Genomic DNA, 22,153 nt, shown 5'->3' on the forward strand with positions numbered 1-22,153 from the left:
ATGGGAGTATCAGTGGAATATGATACAGAAATTCTCACAGTTGAGCTGAGTAATTGTTATGTAACATCTGTTTCTAAGCCACTGGGCATAGAATTTAGATTCGTGGAACCTAATTAACTTCCAGAGTCAACATATAAAGTTTGTCGATGGTAACTTCAATATCCGTAATATTTTATGGTGTTACCCAAATATCGACAAAAGTGGAAAAGCTGTGGCAGAATGAGCAGATTCTTGTGACCTCAGTGTACTACATGATAAAAACTTCCAGCACTCTGCAACAGTGCAGCATGGAGACGTGGTTCTAATCCAGATCTTGTCTCTGTAAGTTAACAAATATCTTAGTTATCAGTGAAATCAGTGGCACTGGCAATCCCTTGCACCCAACATCATTCTGATATATGCCAAATATACTTTGTAATCTAACCAGAGACAGTTCTTTTTTGAAGAAGGTCTAATTTTAAGAAAGACAACTGGGAAAAATTCACCTGTGTGCTGGATGAGAGCATCCTTAGTATTGATTCAGTTCCAGAATCATATGATGACTTTGAAAATGTCATAAAGCACTGTTTCCATATCTCAATCCCACAAGATTACATATCGCTACACATTAAGGATCTGACTTCAGCAGTTTTTGGGAAACTGTCTTCATCTGTTCGATAATGATCATTTTAGTGAAGAAACTTCACAGGCCAGAGGACACTCTGTCAATACCAGTACCCAAGAGCAAGAAAGATGCTTGGTGTAAATTGATGGAGGAGATAAATATAAGCAAGAGTAGCCACAAAACCTCTTAAGCTTCTTAGTTGTGATCCAACAACTAGAAAGGGTCATGCCAGTGTGACAGCTAACCAGATTGCTCATCATCTTGCAAATAATGGAAAACCAGACTATCCTATGCGTAAGTCAGGTTACAAAATTGTGTGAACAGAGGAATCGTAGACTAGAGAAATTTTACTGCCTTTGTGTTATTCTGAAGTATCAGGTATGCCAAGATTGTTGATCTTTTTATTGATTGCCAGTTTTGACATTATCAGATTTTGTAACATATTAACAGAAGTTTATGATCTTTTGGTCATACAGTGTCAAACATAGCTTACAGCCTTTTCATATGTAAGAACTGAATGCAGCCATAGATAGTTGTAAGGTCGGCAAAGCAGTATGGGTAGATGACATCAGAATTCGACAAAGCAAACACTTTGGTGATCATCTACATCTACATCTACATTGATACTCCGCAAGCCACCCAACGGTGTGTGGCGGAGGGCACTTTACGTGCCACTGTCATTACCTCCCTTTCCTGTTCCAGTCGCGTATGGTTCGCGGGAAGAACGACTGTCTGAAAGCCTCCGTGCGCGCTCTAATCTCTCTAATTTTACATTCGTGATCTCCTCGGGAAGTGTAAGTAGGGGGAAGCAATATATTCGATACCTCATCCAGAAACGCACCCTCTCATGTGAGAGAGTGGATTTTATCACTTTTAAGCAACTGTACAAATTCCTGTAATTTCTCCAAAAACTGGAGGAAATCATGCTGGTCTTAAAAACCTGGAAAATCGGCAGCTGAGCCTGGAGACTTCAGGTCAGTATCTTTATGCCATCTACACAGAATCTTCGAGTAAATGTTGCTGAATTATTTGATTATGTTGTCGAGCCAGCTGTAATAAAAGAACGAGGAGGTTCCAGCTGAGGAAAAAGCTGTACATCTCAGGTACTCAGTCTCACACAGTTTATTGATGATGGTATTTAAACCTGGAAAAATTACAGAAGTAGCTTTTATCCACCTGACATATGCTTATGACTTTGCCAACCTTCATACATTGTCGCAGAAGATCTATGGGATAACGAAATGCTATGGTTTCACAAAACTTATTCAAAGTTTACTCTAAAAGAGAATATTTTATGTGGACTTCCAGAGTCAGCATAGTCAATGGAGATGTCAACAAAATGGCCTACCACAAGGAAGTGTTCTTTCACCAGGGATCTTTATCATTTACACAAACCACTTCTGGTGAACACTAGGAGTTTCCTTTACGCTTATGGTCCGGCATCAGTTGTCGAGGAAAATCTTTTGAAGATGTTGAAGTCTCCCTGACATGTGCATTCAGGGAACAGAGTGCCTATTACTGTAATAAACAACTTTGGTCACATCCCATTAAAACACAACCATGTGTATTTCATCTGAATCACAATCAGGCATGTCGCAAACTTGGCTTCACATGGCAGGGGATACAGTTACTAAATATGAATCATCCAAAACATCTGGGAGTCACTCTAGATCATACTCTGGCCTTCATATTCTGGCCTACAAGCATTATTCTGGGAATGTGAGAATGAAGATGGAAGCCAGAAATAATATCCTTCACAAGATCACTAGCAGCAGGTGTGGTTTTCAACCACAAACTCCAAGAATGACAGCACTAGCAACATGTTACAGTGCTGCAAAGTAAATCTGTCCAGTCTGGTACAAACTTAGTTGACAAGCTGCTAAATGAAATATGTAGTCTTATTACAGGTCGTCTGAAGCCCACGCCACTTTTAAAACCCCACCAGCTTGCCGGCACAGTGCCACCAGATTTTCGTTGTGAAGAAACCATCCACTACATGTACACTTTCCAGCAGCCCCAAGGTTGAGACCAAGAAGTAGTTCCCTCAAGACAACTTCAGTCTTGGAAACAACAGCAGCTACAGCACAGAAACAATTGTGGTTCAATCAACTTCAGAATATCTCTGCGTGGCCCCTCTCTGTGGAAACCCTCCCACCTGGCCATGAATTAGATTGTGTGGAGGTCACTCAGCCATCATTGTTCTGAAGTTAGAAGACCCATGAGTAACCACTGGAAAAGGCATTTCCCTATGGATACCGCCAACTATGATTGTGGGAACCACAAACCTTGGAGCACCTATTGGGCAGTCAACAATGCCCTGTCTTCTGCTTGCAACATCGGGTGCAGTTGTTGCAAGATTCTTATCAAGAGCACTGTAGCTTGATAATTGTTTGTGACGGTAATTACCAGGTATTGTATTTTTCCTATTAGAATAAATAAATAAATAGGGGAGGTTTCATGAATTGGAGCAAAAGATTGTTCAGTACGTGTCTGAGAAGTGCAATTAAAGCTTTGTGGTTACTCAGTAAATTATCTAAGTTAAGACACAGGAGATAAAGTGGAATTTTCCAAGTGCATGTGTTGCAGAATTCAAAGAAAAGCTGATGGGCGATGATGATTAGGGGTGGAGCTTGTGTAACAACACAGAACAACACTAGTCAGCAATTTCCTGTGGCTTTTGATGAAAACCTACTTCCCTATGAGCATCATATAATCTATCTGAGAAAACGCCACAACTGTTTACGATAGATAGTGTTAACTTTTTCAGGCAGATCTTTAGATACTTTATAACAATACAACCATTTGTATAATATCAGGTTACTTTCCATTCGGAAAGTGGGTGCACTCAGTGACTGTTATGTGGCTTATAAATTACAGATTGCAGCAATCAGTCATCCTTTTTTTAGATTTTATTACGCAAATCCAGATTTTGGCTAGTGGCTAGCCATGCTCAGTGCACTATTTTCTATTCTCAATGCATGTAAGTCCCCGTTTGTTTGGGCATCAGTCACATTTCTTTGAATACTCATATAATCTATCTAAGAAAATGCCACAACTGTTTACGATATTCAAAGAAATATGACTGACGCCCGGACAACAAGGACTTACACGCATCGAGAATACAAAATAGTGCATTGAGAATGATTAGCCACTAGCCGAAATCTGGATTTGCGTAATAAAATCTAAAAAAGGATGACTGATTGCTGCACTCCATAATTTATAAATTTGTATAATATGTTAGTAACAATTTCTGAAGGAACCTCATAAAAAAGCGGTCACATTATATTCAGAGTCATCTTAGTGTTTGGTAAAGAGGGTATGTATATATTTCCACTCATTCAAAAGTATTTTGATTATCATTACATTATTTACGTCTTATGGTTTCAGTTGCCCCGTGTGTCGGTATGTGCAGACACCAGAATTAGTGGCTGACAACCGTTGCCTCGAGTGCCGGTCAGCAGATTCATTGTGGATATGCCTTATATGTGGGCATGTGGGGTGTGGAAGATACGTTCAGGGTCACGCATTTGAGTAAGTAATTTTATGTAGTGTTATAAGTAGCATAGAGACATTCACATTTTAAATATAAAGCTAACAAAGTAGGCATGTCAAAAAACTGCGAGATTCTGTCATGCTTATATAAGTGTAAAAATTTGAATTTTAAATGCGTTATTATTCTTGAATAATTAGTAAATGTTCATTGGCCCCTCTTCTAGACCGTTATACCTTCTTTTTGTTGCTATGTTTCTTTTCTCCTATTCTTCACTTCTCACACTTTTTTAAGAAGGAAATGAAAGCTTAAGTTTAAATTCTTCTCATCATTTACCTCTTCCACCTTCTGTTTCTCCTGATACTAATTGCTGCTATCTACTGTTTCATCACCTACTATTCCATTTTTGTCCAGCAGCGAGGATTTTGTTACATCATCAACAAAACAAAAACTTGAAAGATGATATTGGAGAGTGTTTCCTGTACTCCCAACTAGTCTTTTTTCTCATGATCATTGGCAATGACTTTTACTCCTCCAGAAGTCTATGACAGAAAAATATTTCCAGTCAGCCTTGTACACTAAAATAAATTTCTTGGACATTCACCTCCAGAAACTCTGACCTTATGAAAATAGCTTTCAGTGATTTGAGGTTTAACAGCATCCATAGTTGCAGAAAGTTTGTAATTGTTTGACCAGTAAGATGTAGTTTGCTGATCATATTGAGAGGAAGAATCAAGTTGTGTGTTTTACAGTGAAATGTTGTTCAGCTGATCAGCAGTATTGGATAAACAGCCCAATCGTGCAGTTCTCTTAGACTATTTTGTGAGCAAAATCTGTCAGTCATGTCTACAGAAATTATACACTTTTTAGCTGGGATCATTTCTGTTTAATGTATTTGCACAGCTGTTTATGCACAGGTTTGAAATGAGAGATAGCCGCTTTAACTAATGATGAGCAATTTCAGTGTCTCCATTCCCAATTTGCCCGACTTCCCAAGACTTGTCAGGCATGTGTTTGAAAAATAGTATAACTTCACCTGCATTCAGTGTGTCACAGTTTTATATCATGCTGTCAGCCCTGCTAGGACACAATTTCTCCAAGTCTAATGTTACCCTTGTTCACCATTTCAGCCCCATCGCTGACTTTTTGACAAATGATTCCAGCATGTGCCTTAAACACTGGGAGACATCCTGGAGGCATAGTATAATTTTGTGCTGTGACATTGTTCACAATTTTGGAAGCCTTTGCTCCCACTTCAATACACTTCGAGTAACGGGAGCAGCCGTAGCGGTATTAAGACTTCTTACAACCCAGCTCATCTTCCAGATTTCACTTTTTTGCACTCAAGTGCTGCCTCAGGATATCCTCTGCTTTGCAATTCCTCAGCATCTGAAAATGGTTTCTTTTGCTTTTGTGCATCCACTTTGGAAATCCCTAAACACTCTACTTAGCATAAATGAAAACATTGTCCCCTCTAACACTTTCCCTTGTGATACTGCTGAGTCACGTGTTATGTGAGCACCCTGGAGCTTGTTGTGTGCTGCCAGTTGGCAGCGCATCTGATTCAGGAGAGGAATACATTTGAAAGGAAATTCTTTACTTATCCTGCGGTTTTTGTGGGTCTGAAGTGGAGGAACATTTTACCTGCAAAAGGGCTATAAATGGGAGCATCTTAATGATGTAGTGTAGAAGAACATAATTACTTATCTGATCTCTTCACCTTTTCCAAATTGTAACAAATCATTGTGCTCTACTTCTAAAATATTTGTTCTACCATGTATTATTCTAGCTAGCAATTTAGATGCATGCAGGTTCAGATTGGTGGTGCAATACTTCTCATTTTTATTTCATTGTACCCACTTTCTCCTATGATTCTAACTTTATTACTCTGTAGTATTGTCCCATTTAAATCTTCCAAGACTGTGAGACTGTCATCCTCTTTCATATATTGTCTGTTTCTTTGTCATCATCCCTGCGCTCGTAACAGTTCACCACATTATTCTGCGCGATGATATGCTGTCTCCTGTTATTCCCTTCAGTGATGCTGTTTCTGCACTTCACATATTATTTTATAAATCCGAACTTCAGCATGTTGGTTTCACATCTGCCGTGTCGTAGCAGCTTTTTTTCTCGTGCTGTGGTGGCAAAACATGTCCTGTTTTTTGTTATATATTGCGGTGACTAGTCGTAGCTGTTCTCTGGAAAATACATTGCCGTGATTGTCTTCACAGCCACATTTATGTTGATGAGAAGCACTGCTGTGCAGTGCAAATGCAGATGTATATTAAAATGTTCCTTCATTATTTTAATTTCCACAGTAATTCAGTACTGCTGGCCAGTGCTGGATAGTTTTAATTGCATATTGTTTTGGTGCTGTAGCTCACCTTCACCACATGATTCACAGTGTCACTGTTTATGCAATAGTTTGTGTACTGTCACTCATTAGGACAGCCTTCCCCCTATTGCTGGTAGTGTCTCTATCTCCCTTGTCATAGACAAACTCAACCACAGGACTGGCTGGCATAGTCTATTCAGTAATTTTTTGTATTTATGAAAATATAAAGACATTTTAATTTGCTTACAACTATTCTACTCTTAATAGAAGAGCCTGGATATGAACCTGCTTTGAATTGTCTTCATCTCTGCATGACTGATTTGTATAATTTTGCTTAGCATTATGTCTTTCTTCTTTTGTAGGCATTATCAGCAAACTCAGCACTGCTATGCAATGCAACTGGGGAACAATCGTGTTTGGGATTATGTAGGAGACAATTTTGTTCATCGTTTACTGCAGAATAAGGGAGATGGAAAATTAGTTGAGGGCACGTCTCCCGACAAGGAAGAGGTAAGTGCACATTTCTGGAAGAATTGTACTTTTTCCGTGACAGTGTGTTAAGCTATAATGGTTGTTGGTATCTTGCATATTTTCAAGTGCTAATGTACCATTCTTGTTGCTCGTTTGCTTTATGGGTTAACAATTAACAAGATTTCCTTTTCTTACAGTTCTACAGCTTTTACAGAGTATTTTCTTTTTTCTTGTAACCAGAAAATCAAGCAGTTTTGCAGCTTATAGGCAATCTACAAGACCTACAAGTAAGACTTTGTCACAATAATGCAAATAGTACAATATTTAGATTTGTTTTCTGCTGTGCATTTAAGTTAAAAATTCTGCCTTTGGAAAGATATTGATTATTGATGCAATACTTTTTTGACATGATGTTCTTCAACTGCATAAATCTGGCAGTGGCGGATGTTGTACCTCTATTCCATAAATTTTTCAGTGGGAAGTTGGATGGATAACTGCTTTTACATGGTTGAGGCAAGAAGTTATCAGCTTGGCACAGAGAAATTTTGTTCTTGTATTGTTGGTATATGCAGTCCAATAACGTAAGTTAGGTGTTGGCTTTAGCTGTGGAATAGTTTTGTTTTTATAACTTTGGTTGATGACTGTTAGTAAAGAAAAAATTAAGAAACGAGCTACAGAATTCAACAATGCTGTACGCCTCGGAAGGTGAGCATGAAGCATGAAGAAAATGCTTCAAAGTATATATAATTGCTGATGCTGACTGTGCTGTGGATTCTACATGAAAAACAAGCTCTCTGATCCGGCCAAGCGGAACTCGCAAAGATGAGCAGCTGACTTGACACCACCTGCCCAGTGGTGCCATTTGGGTGCGGTGTGGAGGGGCTTGGAGTTAGCTCATTATTGTAACTCGTACAAAAAGAGTTGTGTAAAATAAACTGACACGAAAAGAAACTGCACAAAAACTTGGTGTATTGGTTTTACCCAAGACATGATCTTTCGCTGACAAACATAGAGCTTGACAAAGCATAGCAACCACAAAATTGAATGACACATGAAGATTTGTGCCAGGGGTGATTGAAGTGTTGCAGCACTCAGCACAATGGACTTGCATTCAGGAGAACAGCTATTCAAGTTCCTGCTTGGTCTTCAAGATGTAGGTTTTCTGTTTTCTGAAGTTGATTAGGATAAATGCTGCGATGGTTCCTTGCAAAAGGATACCCCGAATCGACATTTAACACAGTGCTCTTCATTGTGTCCCACAGACACCTTCCCCAGTCTGCGCTAGAGGGAATTTATTGATTCCACATTCCTATGCAGTTCCCTTGCCACATCACCCTCTAAGCCATTAGCCACCCTTCCCTCCAGTCATCCCTTCTCCTCACCGAGCGAGGTGGCGCAGTGGTTAGCACACTGGACTCGCATTCGGGAGGATGACGGTTCAATCCCGTCTCTGGCCATTCTGATTTAGGTTTTCCGTGATTTCCCTAAATCGTTTCAGGCAAATGCCAGGATGGTTCCTTTGAAAGGGCACGGTCGATTTCCTTCCCAATCCTTCCCTAACCCGAGCTTGCGCTCCGTCTCTAATGACCTCGTTGTCGACGGGACGTTAAACACTAACCACCAACCATCCCTTCTCCTCCCCACCTCTTTGCTCCTCTCACTCACTCCATTCAACACAATCCGTCCCCTGTTTCAGACTGGCGTGATGGGATGATGTAGTTTTTCTTCATTTGTGTGTGTGTGTGTGTGTGTGTGTGTGTGTGTGTGTGTGTGTGTCATTTCTTTAGTTAACTTTGAGAAGGACATTGTCCAAAAGTTTAGCAACATTTTCAGTCTTGTGCATGTGCTTGTCAACTGTTCAATGTCTCAACTATATGCTCCTTCCAGTACAAGAACCAATTAAGATGTATATCAGCAAGGTCACTGTAGTATGCAGCAAAATTTACGGAGTTCTTATTTTGTGTTCATATGTGTACAGAATTGAGATTTGAGAAGATGAAAAGTTGACCTGAATAACTCTACTCCATACTGCTAAGTTGCCAAGAACATTAAATGTGACTGAAGTGGAGCATCAGCTGATAAACTTACGTTAAGACTGATAGTGAATGTGGTGGTTAGGAAAGTTTAAAAAGTCACATTGCATTTAAAGCTGAGCTCTAGCTTCGATGTTATTAGGATTGGGAGGGAAATTGGCCATACCATTTTCAAAGGAACATTACTGACATTTGTCTTAAACAATTTAGGGAAACCACAAGAAACATAAGTCTGGATCATTAGATGGGACTTGAATCCTGTTCCTCCAGAATGTGAATCCATTTGATTAACCATTGCATATGAGGCAAAATAACCATTTTGCTGTTGTATATGTGAATGTTGGGCTTCGTAAGGTTCCCTTTCTGTGCAGCAACCATGGAATATAAAATTATAAAGAATGTAGCAACCAGTTGCAGAAACATAATTTATTTATCTTGTTGCAAATCGATTTTGACTGATATCAGTCATCATCGGTGCATTTTTCCAACCGATACATGCCATAAGTAGAAGTACTGTCCTTGGCAGATTTCTTTCATTATAGAAATCTGCCAAGGACAGTAATTCTACTTATGGCATGTATCATTGTCAAAAACAACCGAATCAATCCTATCGCACTTGGGCTGCTGAACTTCACAGCCTCAGTAGAAAGTGTCAGTTTGTTACTGAAGTTCATAAAGAATCCTACGCCGATTCCATGGTACGGGATGCTATTATCCGTTCGGCGCCCGACAAAGAAGTTAGGCAATGTGCCCTTCAGTTGGCAAATCCGACTCTTGATGAAGTCGTATCCATTCGCTCAGTCTTTTGAAGTTTCTCGTGCCGCTGGAGCGCAAATAGAGGCATGGGGCGACGTCAGGGAAATACAACCTCTGTGTAATGTTGACGAAGCGTGTGGCGTGTCCCCGGTAGCCGATGTGGCCGCAGTACGCTCCCAAGCGCAGCCTCGGCCTAACTGTAAACAAACCTAAGAAACTGCAGCAAAACCCACGGCAACTTCCTTCATGTCCACGGTGTTTTACGAAACATTCACGAGAAGATTGTTTGCAACGTTGGGCCGTGTGTAACAAATGCAAAAAATGGGTCATGTGTCATCCGTTTGCAAATCCGACCGCATACATGATGTTCATGGACATGACACTGATTCTGATTGTGTGTTGTCTGTCAATTGTACTTCTTCCCTTTCAGGGAAGTTATTCCTCACTGTCCAAATACTTGGTCAAGATGTTCGCATGCAGGTGGATACTGGTTCTGCTGCCACTATCATCAATTCTCGGATGTATCTGCAGTTGGGTTCTCCAATCCTGTCACCTGTCACTGGGCAATTACAGACTTACAATAAGCAGAAGATTTCTCTCTTGGGACAATTTGATGCTGAGGTATCTTACAAATCTGTCATTCACACTGTTCCCATATTTGTGGTCGACCATAGTAACGCGGAGAATCTTTTTGGTTTCGGTGCCTTTTGGGTTCTCCATAGATGACTCTGTCAATATCGTCTCTGATGCCATTCCTTATGCTCAATTGGATTCCTTGTCAACGACATTTTCGTCCCTTTTTTCTCTTGGGTTAGGCCATGCAAACGACTTTGAAGCTCGTATCACGCTCAAACCCACTGCTTGGCCTAAGTTTTTTCGAGCTCGGCCCATTCCTGTGGCCCTTCGTGATCAGGTCAAACAGGAGCGGGATTGTCTCACCGCTTCAGGGGTCTTGCTTCCTGTCACTTCCAGTGAGTGGTCCTCTCCTGTCGTTGTCGTTGCTAAGACAAATGGTGATATTCATCTCTGTGGCGATTTCAAAGCCACTGTAAATGCTCAATGCCTTATCGACACTTACCCTATGCCTCGGCCTGAAGAATTGTTCACAAAACTTGCTGGAGGCCAGTATTTTTCTAAATTTGACCTGTCAGAAGCTTATCATCAATTTCCTCTCGACGCTGCTTCCCGGCGGTTTCTGGCCCTTAACATGCCTTTTGGCCTCAATCAGTACCAATGATTGCCATTCGGGGTTGCCAACGCCCCTGCTCTCTTTCAGCGATTCTTGGAACAATTATTGCTCACTGTCCCTGGGTGTATAAATTACCAGGACGACATTGTTGTCACGGGCTCCACCACTGACGAACATCTCCAAAATCTCCGCACACTTTTTCATGTCTTACAGACTGCCAATCTTAAGTGTAATCTTCAGAAATCAAAATTTTTTTCAGGCATCTATCACGTACTTGGGGTTTCAACTCTCTCAGGATGGTATTCGTCCACTTCAGCAAACTGTCGCTGCGATCGATGCCCTTCCTCGCCCTACATCTGTTAAGAAACTGCAGGCCTTCTTGGGGAAAATAGCATACTATCAAAAGTTTTTACCATCTGCTGCTTCGGTGGCTCAGCCATTGCATCGCCTGTTGCATAAAAACGTGCCTTTTCACTGGTCCGCGTCATGTGATGCAGCTTTCCAGAAATTGAAGACTATGCTGAAACAGGCCCCGTGCCTAGCTACTTATCGACCTGGCCAACATCTTGTTCTTGCCCCGGACGCCTCTCAATACGGGGTTGGTGCAGTCCTTGCGCACCGTTTTTCTGACGGTTCTGAACAACCCATTGTTTATGCCTCCAAAACCCTCACGGATGCCCAACAAAAGTATTCTCAAATTAAAAAAAAAAAAGCTTTGGCCATCATTTATACTCTTTATAAGTTTGGTGTTTTTCTCTATGGATTCAAATTTCATCTTGTTACGGATCACAAACCACTTGTTTCCTTGTTTCGTCCATCAACATCACTTCCCGACAAGGCTGCACACCGCCTCAAGCATTGGGCTCTTTACTTGTCTCGTTTCAATTATGAGATTCATTTCCGGCCGACGACTCAACATGCAAATGCTGATGCACTGTGTCACCTTCCCATTGGCCCTATCTGGCGTTCGATAGGGACGAACTTTTGTGTATCCACCTGGATGTTGCCAAGCAGCGGGTTGTGGACGGGTTCCCCATCACCTGGGACCGGCTGGCAGCTGCTGGCTGCTGTGGGTTCTGACCCTACCCTCTCCCGGGTTTTACGCTGTATTCAGAAGGGTTGGCCGGATCGTCCATCCCCTAAGACTTCTGATCCGTTGCAGAACTACTACGCTTCGCGTTACCGCCTCACGGCTAGGGATGGCGTTATCCTCCTTTCCACCGAAAATGCTTCGCCGTGTGTTGTGGTACCTGCGTCTTTGCGTGCTTCGGTCTTGCGCCTCCTTCACCGAGGGCACTGGGGTATCTCTCGCACAGAATCTTTGGTGTGCTGTTATGTGCACTGGCCCGGCATCGACTCTGGAATCGCACACATGGTCACTGCCTGCAGTCCTTGTGCGTCACAGGCCGCCCTGAAGTCATCTTTGTCACCGTGGATTTCGCCTGAGAAGTCCTGGGAGCGTATTCATGCTGACTTTGCGGGACCCTTTTTTAGGTACTTACTGGCTTCTCATTATTGACACCTACTCTAACTTTCCTTTCATTGTCCATTGCACATCGCCTACCACTGCAGCAACCACCAATGCTCTAGCTCGCATTTTCTCTTTGGAAGGCCTTCCCTCTACTCTCGTTACTGATAATGGTCCGCAATTTGCCTCTTCCGATTTTGCGGATTTTTGTGCCCGTCATGGCATCATGCATGTCACGCCCCCTCCGTTCCATCCACAGTCAAACGGTGAGGCTGAATGACTGGTCCGCACATTTAAGGCTCAGATGAGGAAACTCCTGACTTCTTCTGCTGATCATGCGCTTCTCCAATTTCCGGCTTCTTACCGTTTCACCCCCATGGGCGACCACAGACCGGCTTAGCTCTTACATGGCCGACATCCCCGCACGCTGCTTCATCTTCTGCGGCCTTCCACCTCACGGCCGCGTGTGGCTTCGCTTGGCCGGTTCACCACCGACAACCTTGTATGGGTACAGGGATATGGCCAAAACGGAGTCCTGGCCGCATCTTATGACACCGTGGCCAATGCCTGTATGAAATCCAGACAGACACAGGTGTTGCAGTGCGTCATTCGGACCAGCTTCGGCCTCATGTGCCGGCAACGCCTGTTCCGGATGCCGCTACACCACCTTCGGCTCTACCTGATGCTCAGGACACTGGAATCTCTCATTACTCACAACGCAGTCCTCTCACCATCATCTCGGTGCCAGCACAAGAACTGACTCCACCAGGAGACATGCCCATGCAGGAATCAGATGACCATCATCTGTCGGAGCAACTCTACTCGCCTCCTTCTCCTACGGACGCGGACACGTCACCCATGTCTCCTGTTATAACAACCGGACTTGCCGCAATGGGCAGATTGGTGCTTGGGGCCCCAGCAGATTCGACCCCCATGTCTCCTGTCATCTCTACCCATTATCATCAGGGACACTTCTGTCCATATGGGAAGCCTCCTCCTCGAGACTTTACGACCAGTCAAACAACACCTATGGACGTTAGCAATCTACAGGCCACCTCCATCAAGACCTGTCCAAAAAATTCAAAGGGGGGAAAAGTGTTGTGACTCGCCGATCTTTCAAAGTGCCGCCGCACAGTTATGCGCGTCCTCTACATGCGGCGCTGTCTCCCAGCCATGCAGCAGCAGCACCACCTAAGCGGCCAGCCAGCCAGTGGCTGCTAGACTTGTACTCAGTTATGATTTGACTGTTAAAGTGTACACATGTCTTAATCTGTTTACTTTATCTGTGACTTTGATGTATTGCGTCTTCCTTGGAATATATTTGTTCAACTTGAAGTTATAACAAGAACATATTTTAACTCACTATGGGCTTGTCATCGTAAAAATTAAAAAGTTGCCTTAAACAAAGAATGTCTCCTATAATGATTCTACGGTTCAATTTCCATAGCCCTGATATGCGTTGTTTCATACTACTGAATTTCTATCTGGAATATAGTACACGGGCAAAAAAGCCAATGCAAAACTACACTTGAAAATGTGTGAGCAGGTGTATGGCATTGAAGATCAGTCCTCAATCTATGAATGGTTCGTTAAGGCAGAACTAAACTCCTGTAGTTTCATAAAAGAACAAGAGTGTCTAGCACAAAAGCTGACATGTGTGACCAAATGAACAAGGATCAGATTTAGAGGACACACACACACACACACACACACACACACACACACACACACACACACACAGAGAGAGAGAGAGAGAGAGAGAGAGAGAGACTGACTTCAGAATCAGTTTTTACATAAATGTAAATTTATTTAGAAAATTATAGAACAAATCACAATAACAACGCTTATCTTATTATTTCCTGCCAATATGTTCCCTATTTTGAAAGAAAGCATACTAGCAGTAATTACTTTTAAAATGTCTGAAATCACAGATTTATTTCCTTTCATAATTGAAAATAGCTGCTCCCATCGATAAGTACTTCCATACATGGAAATAATATCATACACAGATTTTCCTGTATTTTCAAACCAGGCTGGCAAATATTTATGAAATGCAGGTATGTCATCCTCACAAAATTTTATGACCAGATCTGAATCACACTGAAATCAATTACCACCGCATGCTTTTCATTAGGCACTGTTCCAATGTTTATTGTGTAAATTGAAGAGAACAAAGAAAACTAGTTTTCCAGTAATTTAAAATTTGAATATCAAGACTCAACCTTTTTGAGGTTCAACATTTTTTTATGCGCTTGTTTCATGTGATGCCCAACGATAACCAAAATTCCTGGATGGAGCAGTACATAAAATAAAGGAAAGGCCACCATTCACCTACACTCCTGGAAATTGAAATAAGAACACCGTGAATTCATTGTCCCAGGAAGGGGAAACTTTATTGACACATTCCTGGGGTCAGATACATCACATGATCACACTGACAGAACCACAGGCACATAGACACAGGCAACAGAGCATGCACAATGTCGGCACTAGTACAGTGTATATCCACCTTTCGCAGCAATGCAGGCTGCTATTCTCCCATGGAGACGATCGTAGAGATGCTGGATGTAGTCCTGTGGAATGGCTTGCCATGCCATTTCCGCCTGGCACCTCAGTTGGACCAGCGTTCGTGCTGGACGTGCAGACCGCGTGAGACAACGCTTCATCCAGTCCCAAACATGCCCAATGGTGGACAGATCCGGAGATCTTGCTGGCCAGGGTAGTTGACTAACACCTTCTAGAGCACGTTGGGTGGCACGGGATACATGCGGACGTGCATTGTCCTGTTGGAACAGCAAGTTCCCTTGCCGGTCTAGGAATGGTAGAACGATGGGTTCGATGACGGTTTGGATGTACCGTGCACTATTCAGTGTCCCCTCGACGATCACCAGTGGTGTACGGCCAGTGTAGGAGATCGCTCCCCACACCATGATGCCGGGTGTTGGCCCTGTGTGCCTCGGTCGTATGCAGTCCTGATTGTGGCGCTCACCTGCACGGCGCCAAACACGCATACGACCATCATTGGCACCAAGGCAGAAGCGACTCTCATCGCTGAAGACGACACGTCTCCATTCGTCCCTCCATTCACGCCTGTCGCGACACCACTGGAGGCGGGCTGCACGATGTTGGGGCGTGAGCGGAAGACGGCCTAACGGTGTGCGGGACCGTAGCCCAGCTTCATGGAGACGGTTGCGAATGGTCCTCGCCAATACCCCAGGAGCAACAGTGTCCCTAATTTGCTGGGAAGTGGCGGTGCGGTCCCCTACGGCACTGCGTAGGATCCTACGGTCTTGGCGTGCATCCGTGCGTCGCTGCGGTCCGGTCCCAGGTCGACGGGCACGTGCACCTTCTGCCGACCACTGGCGACACCATCGATGTACCGTGGAGACCTCACGCCCCACGTGTTGAGCAATTCGGCGGTACGTCCACCCGGCCTCCCGCATGCCCACTATACGCCCTCGCTCAAAGTCCGTCAACTGCACATACAGTTCACGTCCACACTGTGCTACCAGTGTTAAAGACTGCGATGGAGCTCCGTATGCCACGGCAAACTGGCTGACACTGATGGCGGCGGTGCACAAATGCTGCGCAGCTAGCGCCATTCGACGGCCAACACCGCGGTTCCTGGTGTGTCCGCTGTGCCGTGCGTGTGATCATTGCTTGTACAGCCCTCTCGCAGTGTCCGGAGCAAGTATGGTGGGTCTGACACACCAGCGTCAATGTGTTCTTTTTTCCATTTCCAGGAGTGTATAATGGATCGATGCCTGGAGCACAGAAACATTCAGCAGAAAACAGCATTTTTACTAGTTTTTGGGCACTAGTACTTTTTCTAGCAATAGCACCCACGCACCCACACAGATACTCAAACGCACACTCCCATGCCCACAGCAAGAGTGACTATTGATATGTGATTATTGAAAGTAGTTGCCTAAACTGATGGAGGGAGTAGGCAAGGACACAAGTAGTGGTAGCGGGAAAGAGGCAGGTGTTTGGACAGGTGTCACTGCAGCCACACGACAAGAAAATAAGAATACAGAGGGTACAGCAAAAAGAGCTGTATGAAGAGGAAGAGTGATGGGAGAAGACATTGCATGATCTGGACAGAGCAGGAGTGGTGTAGACTGAAGAGAGAAGGGAAAAGTCAGGGGGAACTGGTTAGCAGAGGTGTAGGCCAGGGAGATTGCAAGAGCACAGGAAGTGTTGGCGAGACAATTCCTATCTGCGTAGTTCAGAGAAACCTGCGCAGTAAGGGAGTATCTGAATGGTCTGCATACTGAAGCAGCTGTTGAAGTCATTTGTGTTGTGGTACACATCATGCACGGCAACTGGATGTTCCAAGGTTGCAGTTCACCACAGTTTGGCAGTGGGCCATTCATGCTGGTAGACAGTTGGTTACTCGTAATCCCCACATAGAATTTTTGTACGGTAACTGCAGCATAGCTGACATACAAGGTGTGCCACATAAAAAAGGTATGCCTCACACCTGACATTAAAGGAACAGTGAACAAACTAAAAAAGAATACAAATAGTAATGTTAAAAACTGTGTAGTTACCTGTTTATATGAGATGCTGGAGGTAGTGGCCATGGGCAGCTAGGCATCACTGATTTTGTGTGATGACATTACCAGCAACACTCTGTAATTCTTCAGGCGTGATGTTAATTTCTCTAGCAATGTTCTGTTTAAGGTTGACTATTGTGTGAGGATTGTTAACATACACTTTGCTTTTCAGTGTGCCTCATAAATAAATAAAAAAAAACCGTGGCCTTCCCGCAGTGGTAACACCAATTCCCATCAGTTTACCGAAGTTAAGTGCTGTCACACTGGACTAGCGGTGGGTGACCATCTGGTCTGCCGAGCATTATTGGCAAGCAGGGTGCACTCAGCCCTTGTGATGCAAACTGAGGAGTAGCAGCTCCAGTCTCGTAAACTGACATACGGCTGGGAGAACATTCCATGGATGAAACACAATGAACGTATGGGGATGTTGGTGTACAAGGACATTACATCAACAGTGACCAACGAGGATTCTGGTGGTAATGGAACAGGAAGTGTAGAGAGCCAGTAAAGAAAGTGAGCAATATCTTGTCTGTACGATGGGAGGTTGTGGGCAATAGTTTTGAGGTGTTGGTCAGCAGAGGAGTCGGAGGTTGTGACAAAGGAGCATTGTACGCAGCCACAATGGGACAAGTAGTAGGGAGACCTGTGGTGTTGGGTTTGTGGAGTTTGGAAAGTAGGTAAAAAGTAGGAATGTGTGGGATTGCTGGTGTGTGGAGGGAGATGGATTCAGGTATTAGGTTTTGGAATGGAACTGCAGCCTTGAGAAGCTGCTTGAGATCATGTTGGACTTCTGAGATGGGGTCATGGTCATAAGGTTTGTATGCAGAGGTGTTGAAAAGTTTGTAGAGACCATCATCCAGATAGTCATTACGATTCATGACCACTAATTGAAGCCTTTGTCTGCAGGAAGGATGATAAGGTCTGGATTGTTTTTCAGTTTACAGATAGCAAGGGTTCTATGGGAATGATGTTGGATTCACTGGGAAGAGATTTAGGAAAGGAAGGTGAGACCAGGTTTGAAGTGAGAAATTCCTGAAAGATTACTGGGGGATGACTGGGTGGAAGAGAGGAGAATGGCAGTTGGAGGGAGGGTTGGAACTGTTTTAAACAAGTTTCTTATGGGGTTTTGGTTGGCGGTTGTCAATGGTCAGTGGGGGGAGGAGGGATGTGACAAAGAAATGTTTCCACTAGAGAGAACTAGCAAACGAAAGATGGTCATTTACAAACCCAACATGGTTGAAATTAGGTTTAGAGGGGTTGACGGAGTAAGTCATTAAGGCATGGTTGGCAGACATGGAGCCATGAGAGATGAGAGTGGTTGATTTGGGGAGGGGGGGGGGGGAGATCAGAGAGAGAGGCTCTTTTTTTCTACTGTTGGTTGTCGCATGCGGGCATAAGGCAGGATTGCCATCACTGCAATAGAAACTCTTGCCTTTCAGCACTGGGAACAGCATTCCCAGCACCATTTTGTGGAAGCTGTTGCAGCTATTCTTGTCTTATGCCCACATGGGGGACCTACCTACAGCCAAGAAAAAGACTACCTCTCTATTCCCCTCTCCCCTTGCCCTGGTCAACCTATGATACAATATTTAATTCTATCCCCACAGCTTCCTGATCTCAAAGATTAATAAATTACTAAGGAGTTCATCCTGTGACTGTATTTCATTCATGATTTGTTTTAAGGAAGACAAATGCTGGTGTCTCAGCACCATCTTTTACTCTCTTGTTTCCTAGCATTCCTCCTGGATGGATGTACAGATAGGCTAAAAGTTGGTTCATGTACTAACATATTGATTGAGTTAAATTATATTGTTATGAATATTCACCAATCAACGACGCTGATGTAGCGAAGAAAGACTTATTCTACTCTCAACTGACAAGATCTCTTTAAAATATAGGGAATCGCAAAGAAGTCATTTTACTAGGAGACCTAAATGCCAGAACAGGATGGAAAGCTAATGACAACATAGTGGGACAATATGGCGAAGAAACCATAAATGATAATGGTGAAAGATTGATAGAATTCTGCATGCAAAATGACTTAAGAATTGTGAATGGATGGTTCAAGCATAAGGACATCCACAAATACACATGGACGAAACCAAGCATTAACCTCAAGTCCATTATAGACTATGTCATAATAAAGCAAACAACAAAGCTAGTAGTACAAGACGTGAGGGCTATGAGAGGTGCAGAGTGCGGATCAGACCATTTCGTGCTAATGTCTAAGATATTATTCAAGTGTATCAAAGACACAGAAATTCAAGTGGAAGCCGAACCAGAGAAAGCCAATAATATTCAATATAATTTACAAAGCCTTTACCATAGTTCTACCCGCTTCTTGTACCAGCAAAGGCTAGCAGAAAAACTTGCTGCCATTGAAGAAACCTCTGCAGATAAGATGTATGAGATGGTTAAAGAAGCCATCCATAAAAAAGAAATCCAAAAGAGTAATAGAATATGTGATGAGTGGTCGAACCACTCGGTACAGGAGAAGGTAGAAAGTAAGAAGAAAGCTCATAATAAATGGTTGAACTCAAGATCAGACAATGATTGCCTGGAATACAGAGAGTGGAGAAAAGATGCACAGAAAACAATAATTAAGGCAAAAAACGAAGTCTGGCAGAAAACCGGCGAAGAGATAGAAAAAAGCATGGGGAATATACGAGCAAATAAAGCCTGGAAGGTATTAGAAACAATGAGAACACAGAATAAAAATAAAGCAAATATAAACCTCATTAGCATGCATGAATGGGTACAACACTACCAAGGACTACTAACTGAGAACCCACCAGGCATTGAAATCAGTAATTATAATATACCACCGAGAACCCCATAGGAAGTCCAAAATGCAATTAATACCATGAAAAACAGAAAGTTGCAAGGTCCAGGATTAATTTACATAGAACTGGTTAAAGCAGCACCATCAAAACTCTTTGAGATATTGGCAGTGATTTTTGACAAATGCCTTAGAGGTGACAAAGCCCCAAAGGAGTGGAAAAAAACAACAATTACATCAATATTTAAGAAGGGCAACAGGAGGAATTATGCAAACTAATGTGGTATTTGTGTGATGCCATCCATGGCAAGAGTCCGTGGCCGTATCCTAAAAAGGAGGATAGAAGAAGAAATAACTGAATCTGAAGAACAAAATTGATTCAGATCTGTTTGCTCCTGTACTGATGGAGTATTTACCCTCAAAAACCTAGTGGAGAAAAGGACAGCAAGGGGCCTTTCAACCCATCTTGTCTTTGTAGACCTCCAGAAAGCTTATGACACAGTTCCACAGAACAAGCTATGGACAAGTTTAATTGATAATGGTGTGTCACTGAGCTATGTGAAAGCTGTCAGACTCCTCTACCAAGGTTGTATGGCAATGGTTAACGTAAGAAATCAACTATCTCAAGAGTTTGAGGTGACAAAGGGACTACGCCAGGGATGCACACTTGCCCCTACACTCTTTAAGATCTACCTACAGGAGGCACTAAAATCATGGAAAAGGAAATGCGGAGGAATGGGTGTCCCTATAGATGACGAGATGTTGTTCACTCTATTTTTTGCTGACGACCAAGTGTTCCTATAGATGACAAGATCTTGTTCACTCTATTTTTTGCTGACGACCAAGTGTTGGTAGCTGGAGATGAGGAAGATGCAAATTACATGCTCCGCAAATTAAAAGAAGAATATGAAAAATAGGGTCTTGTCATAAACGTATCTAAAACAGAATATCTGAAAGTGGGAGAAAATACTGTTAATGACTTACGGCTCGGTTCTGATACTGTTAAAGGGTGTCATAATTTTAAGTACTTGGGAGTGCCACTGTTGTCCAATGGTAGAAGTATGGATTATGTAAACAATAAAATAGGCCAGGGCAAGCGAGCCATAAAACAACTAAATGGTATTCTCTGGAACAAAAACGTAATGCGCAGAACAGAATATGGTGCAGAGTTGTGGGAACTAACTCGGAGGCAGAAAGATCGCCTGCTGGCTGTTGAGATGGATTTTTGGAGACGGAGTTGTGGATACTCCAGACTTGACCATATTAGAAATGATGGGATCAGAGAGGTTATGACTGTCAAAAGCACAATCCTAGACTACATAGAAAGGAAGCGCCTACTCTGGTATGGTCACTTACAGTGTATGCCAGACACAAGATGGCCAAAACGGGTATGGCAATGGTCTCCACATCGAAGAAGAAAGCGCGGTAGACCTGCAAGATGCTAGTAAGACAACGTCAACAAAGCAATGGCAGCGAGAGGTCTTAATGAAGGAGACTGGAATGACTGTGAACGATGGCATGCGAGAGATGGTGGCAGCCGTAGAAACCTCGCTCATATACCTACCAAACGGGAAAGCGCAGGTAGATAGACACAATAAAAACCACACAAACATCAAGCTTTCGCAACCCACGGTTGCTTCATCAGGAAAGAGGGAAAGAGAGGGAAAGACGAAAGGATGTGGGTTTTAAGGGAGATATGTCTGCTTGTGTCTGTATATGTGTGGATGGATATGTGTGTGTGTGTGTGTGCGAGTGTATACCTGTCCCTTTTCCCCCCTAAGGTAAGTCTTTCCGCTCCCAGGATTGGAATGACTCCTGACCCTCTCCCTTAAAACCCACATCCTTTTGTCTTTCCCTCTCCTTCCCTCTTTCCTGATGAAGCAACCATGGGTTGCGAAAGCTTGATATTTGTGTGTGTGTTTGTGTGTTTTTTATTGTGTGTATATATAGACACACACACTGTAATTAGTACTTATTATTTAATTTATTCCTTTTCCTTATCTGACTGTTTTTAATGTCTTTCAGCAAGTATTCATTATCGGTCATTCTCAATACTCTGATGCAATGGATCAGCCGCCATTGTCGCAGCCTTTAGTGCTTATTGCACATTCCTTGAATGAACCTATCTCATTCCATAGCTAGAAAATAAAGTCTGATGTCATTTCTTTAGTACCATTTAATTACAAGGTCAAGTCTGATGCAAAAACTTTTGGTTTTCTTTCAATAGTCATGCATCATCATGTTAAAGGTGGCCCAACAACATAGGCTCCACTGATATTAATTCCTCCTCTCATCATTACACTCCTGCTTCCTCTCTTTTACTATCTTATTCTTGATAACAAACATTTAAAAAATTAACATTCAGAGAAAGGGCAGTTATAAACCTCTCATAGCTCCCTGACCATGCCTTGCTGACATACTCTGTCTTCCTCGTCCCCAAAAACTTCGTCCACCGTCCATGAAACATAC

The 22,153-nt window shown here is 43.0% G+C and overlaps 1 protein-coding gene across 2 annotated transcripts in view; it reads left to right on the forward strand.

Moving 5' to 3' along the window:
* The window catches only part of LOC124625772 (BRCA1-associated protein), a 135,334-nt gene that overhangs the window by 89,516 nt on the left and 23,665 nt on the right, over positions 1-22,153 (forward strand). For both annotated transcript variants that reach the window (XM_047149211.1, XM_047149212.1), the window contains exons 6-7: positions 3,992-4,135; positions 6,792-6,939. In XM_047149211.1, the coding sequence (XP_047005167.1) occupies positions 3,992-4,135; positions 6,792-6,939 (292 nt within the window). The remainder of the gene's footprint in view (positions 1-3,991; positions 4,136-6,791; positions 6,940-22,153) is intronic.

The sequence above is a fragment of the Schistocerca americana genome, chromosome 8, assembly GCF_021461395.2.
Source record: "Schistocerca americana isolate TAMUIC-IGC-003095 chromosome 8, iqSchAmer2.1, whole genome shotgun sequence".
In the NCBI taxonomy this organism is placed as follows: domain Eukaryota; kingdom Metazoa; phylum Arthropoda; class Insecta; order Orthoptera; family Acrididae; genus Schistocerca; species Schistocerca americana.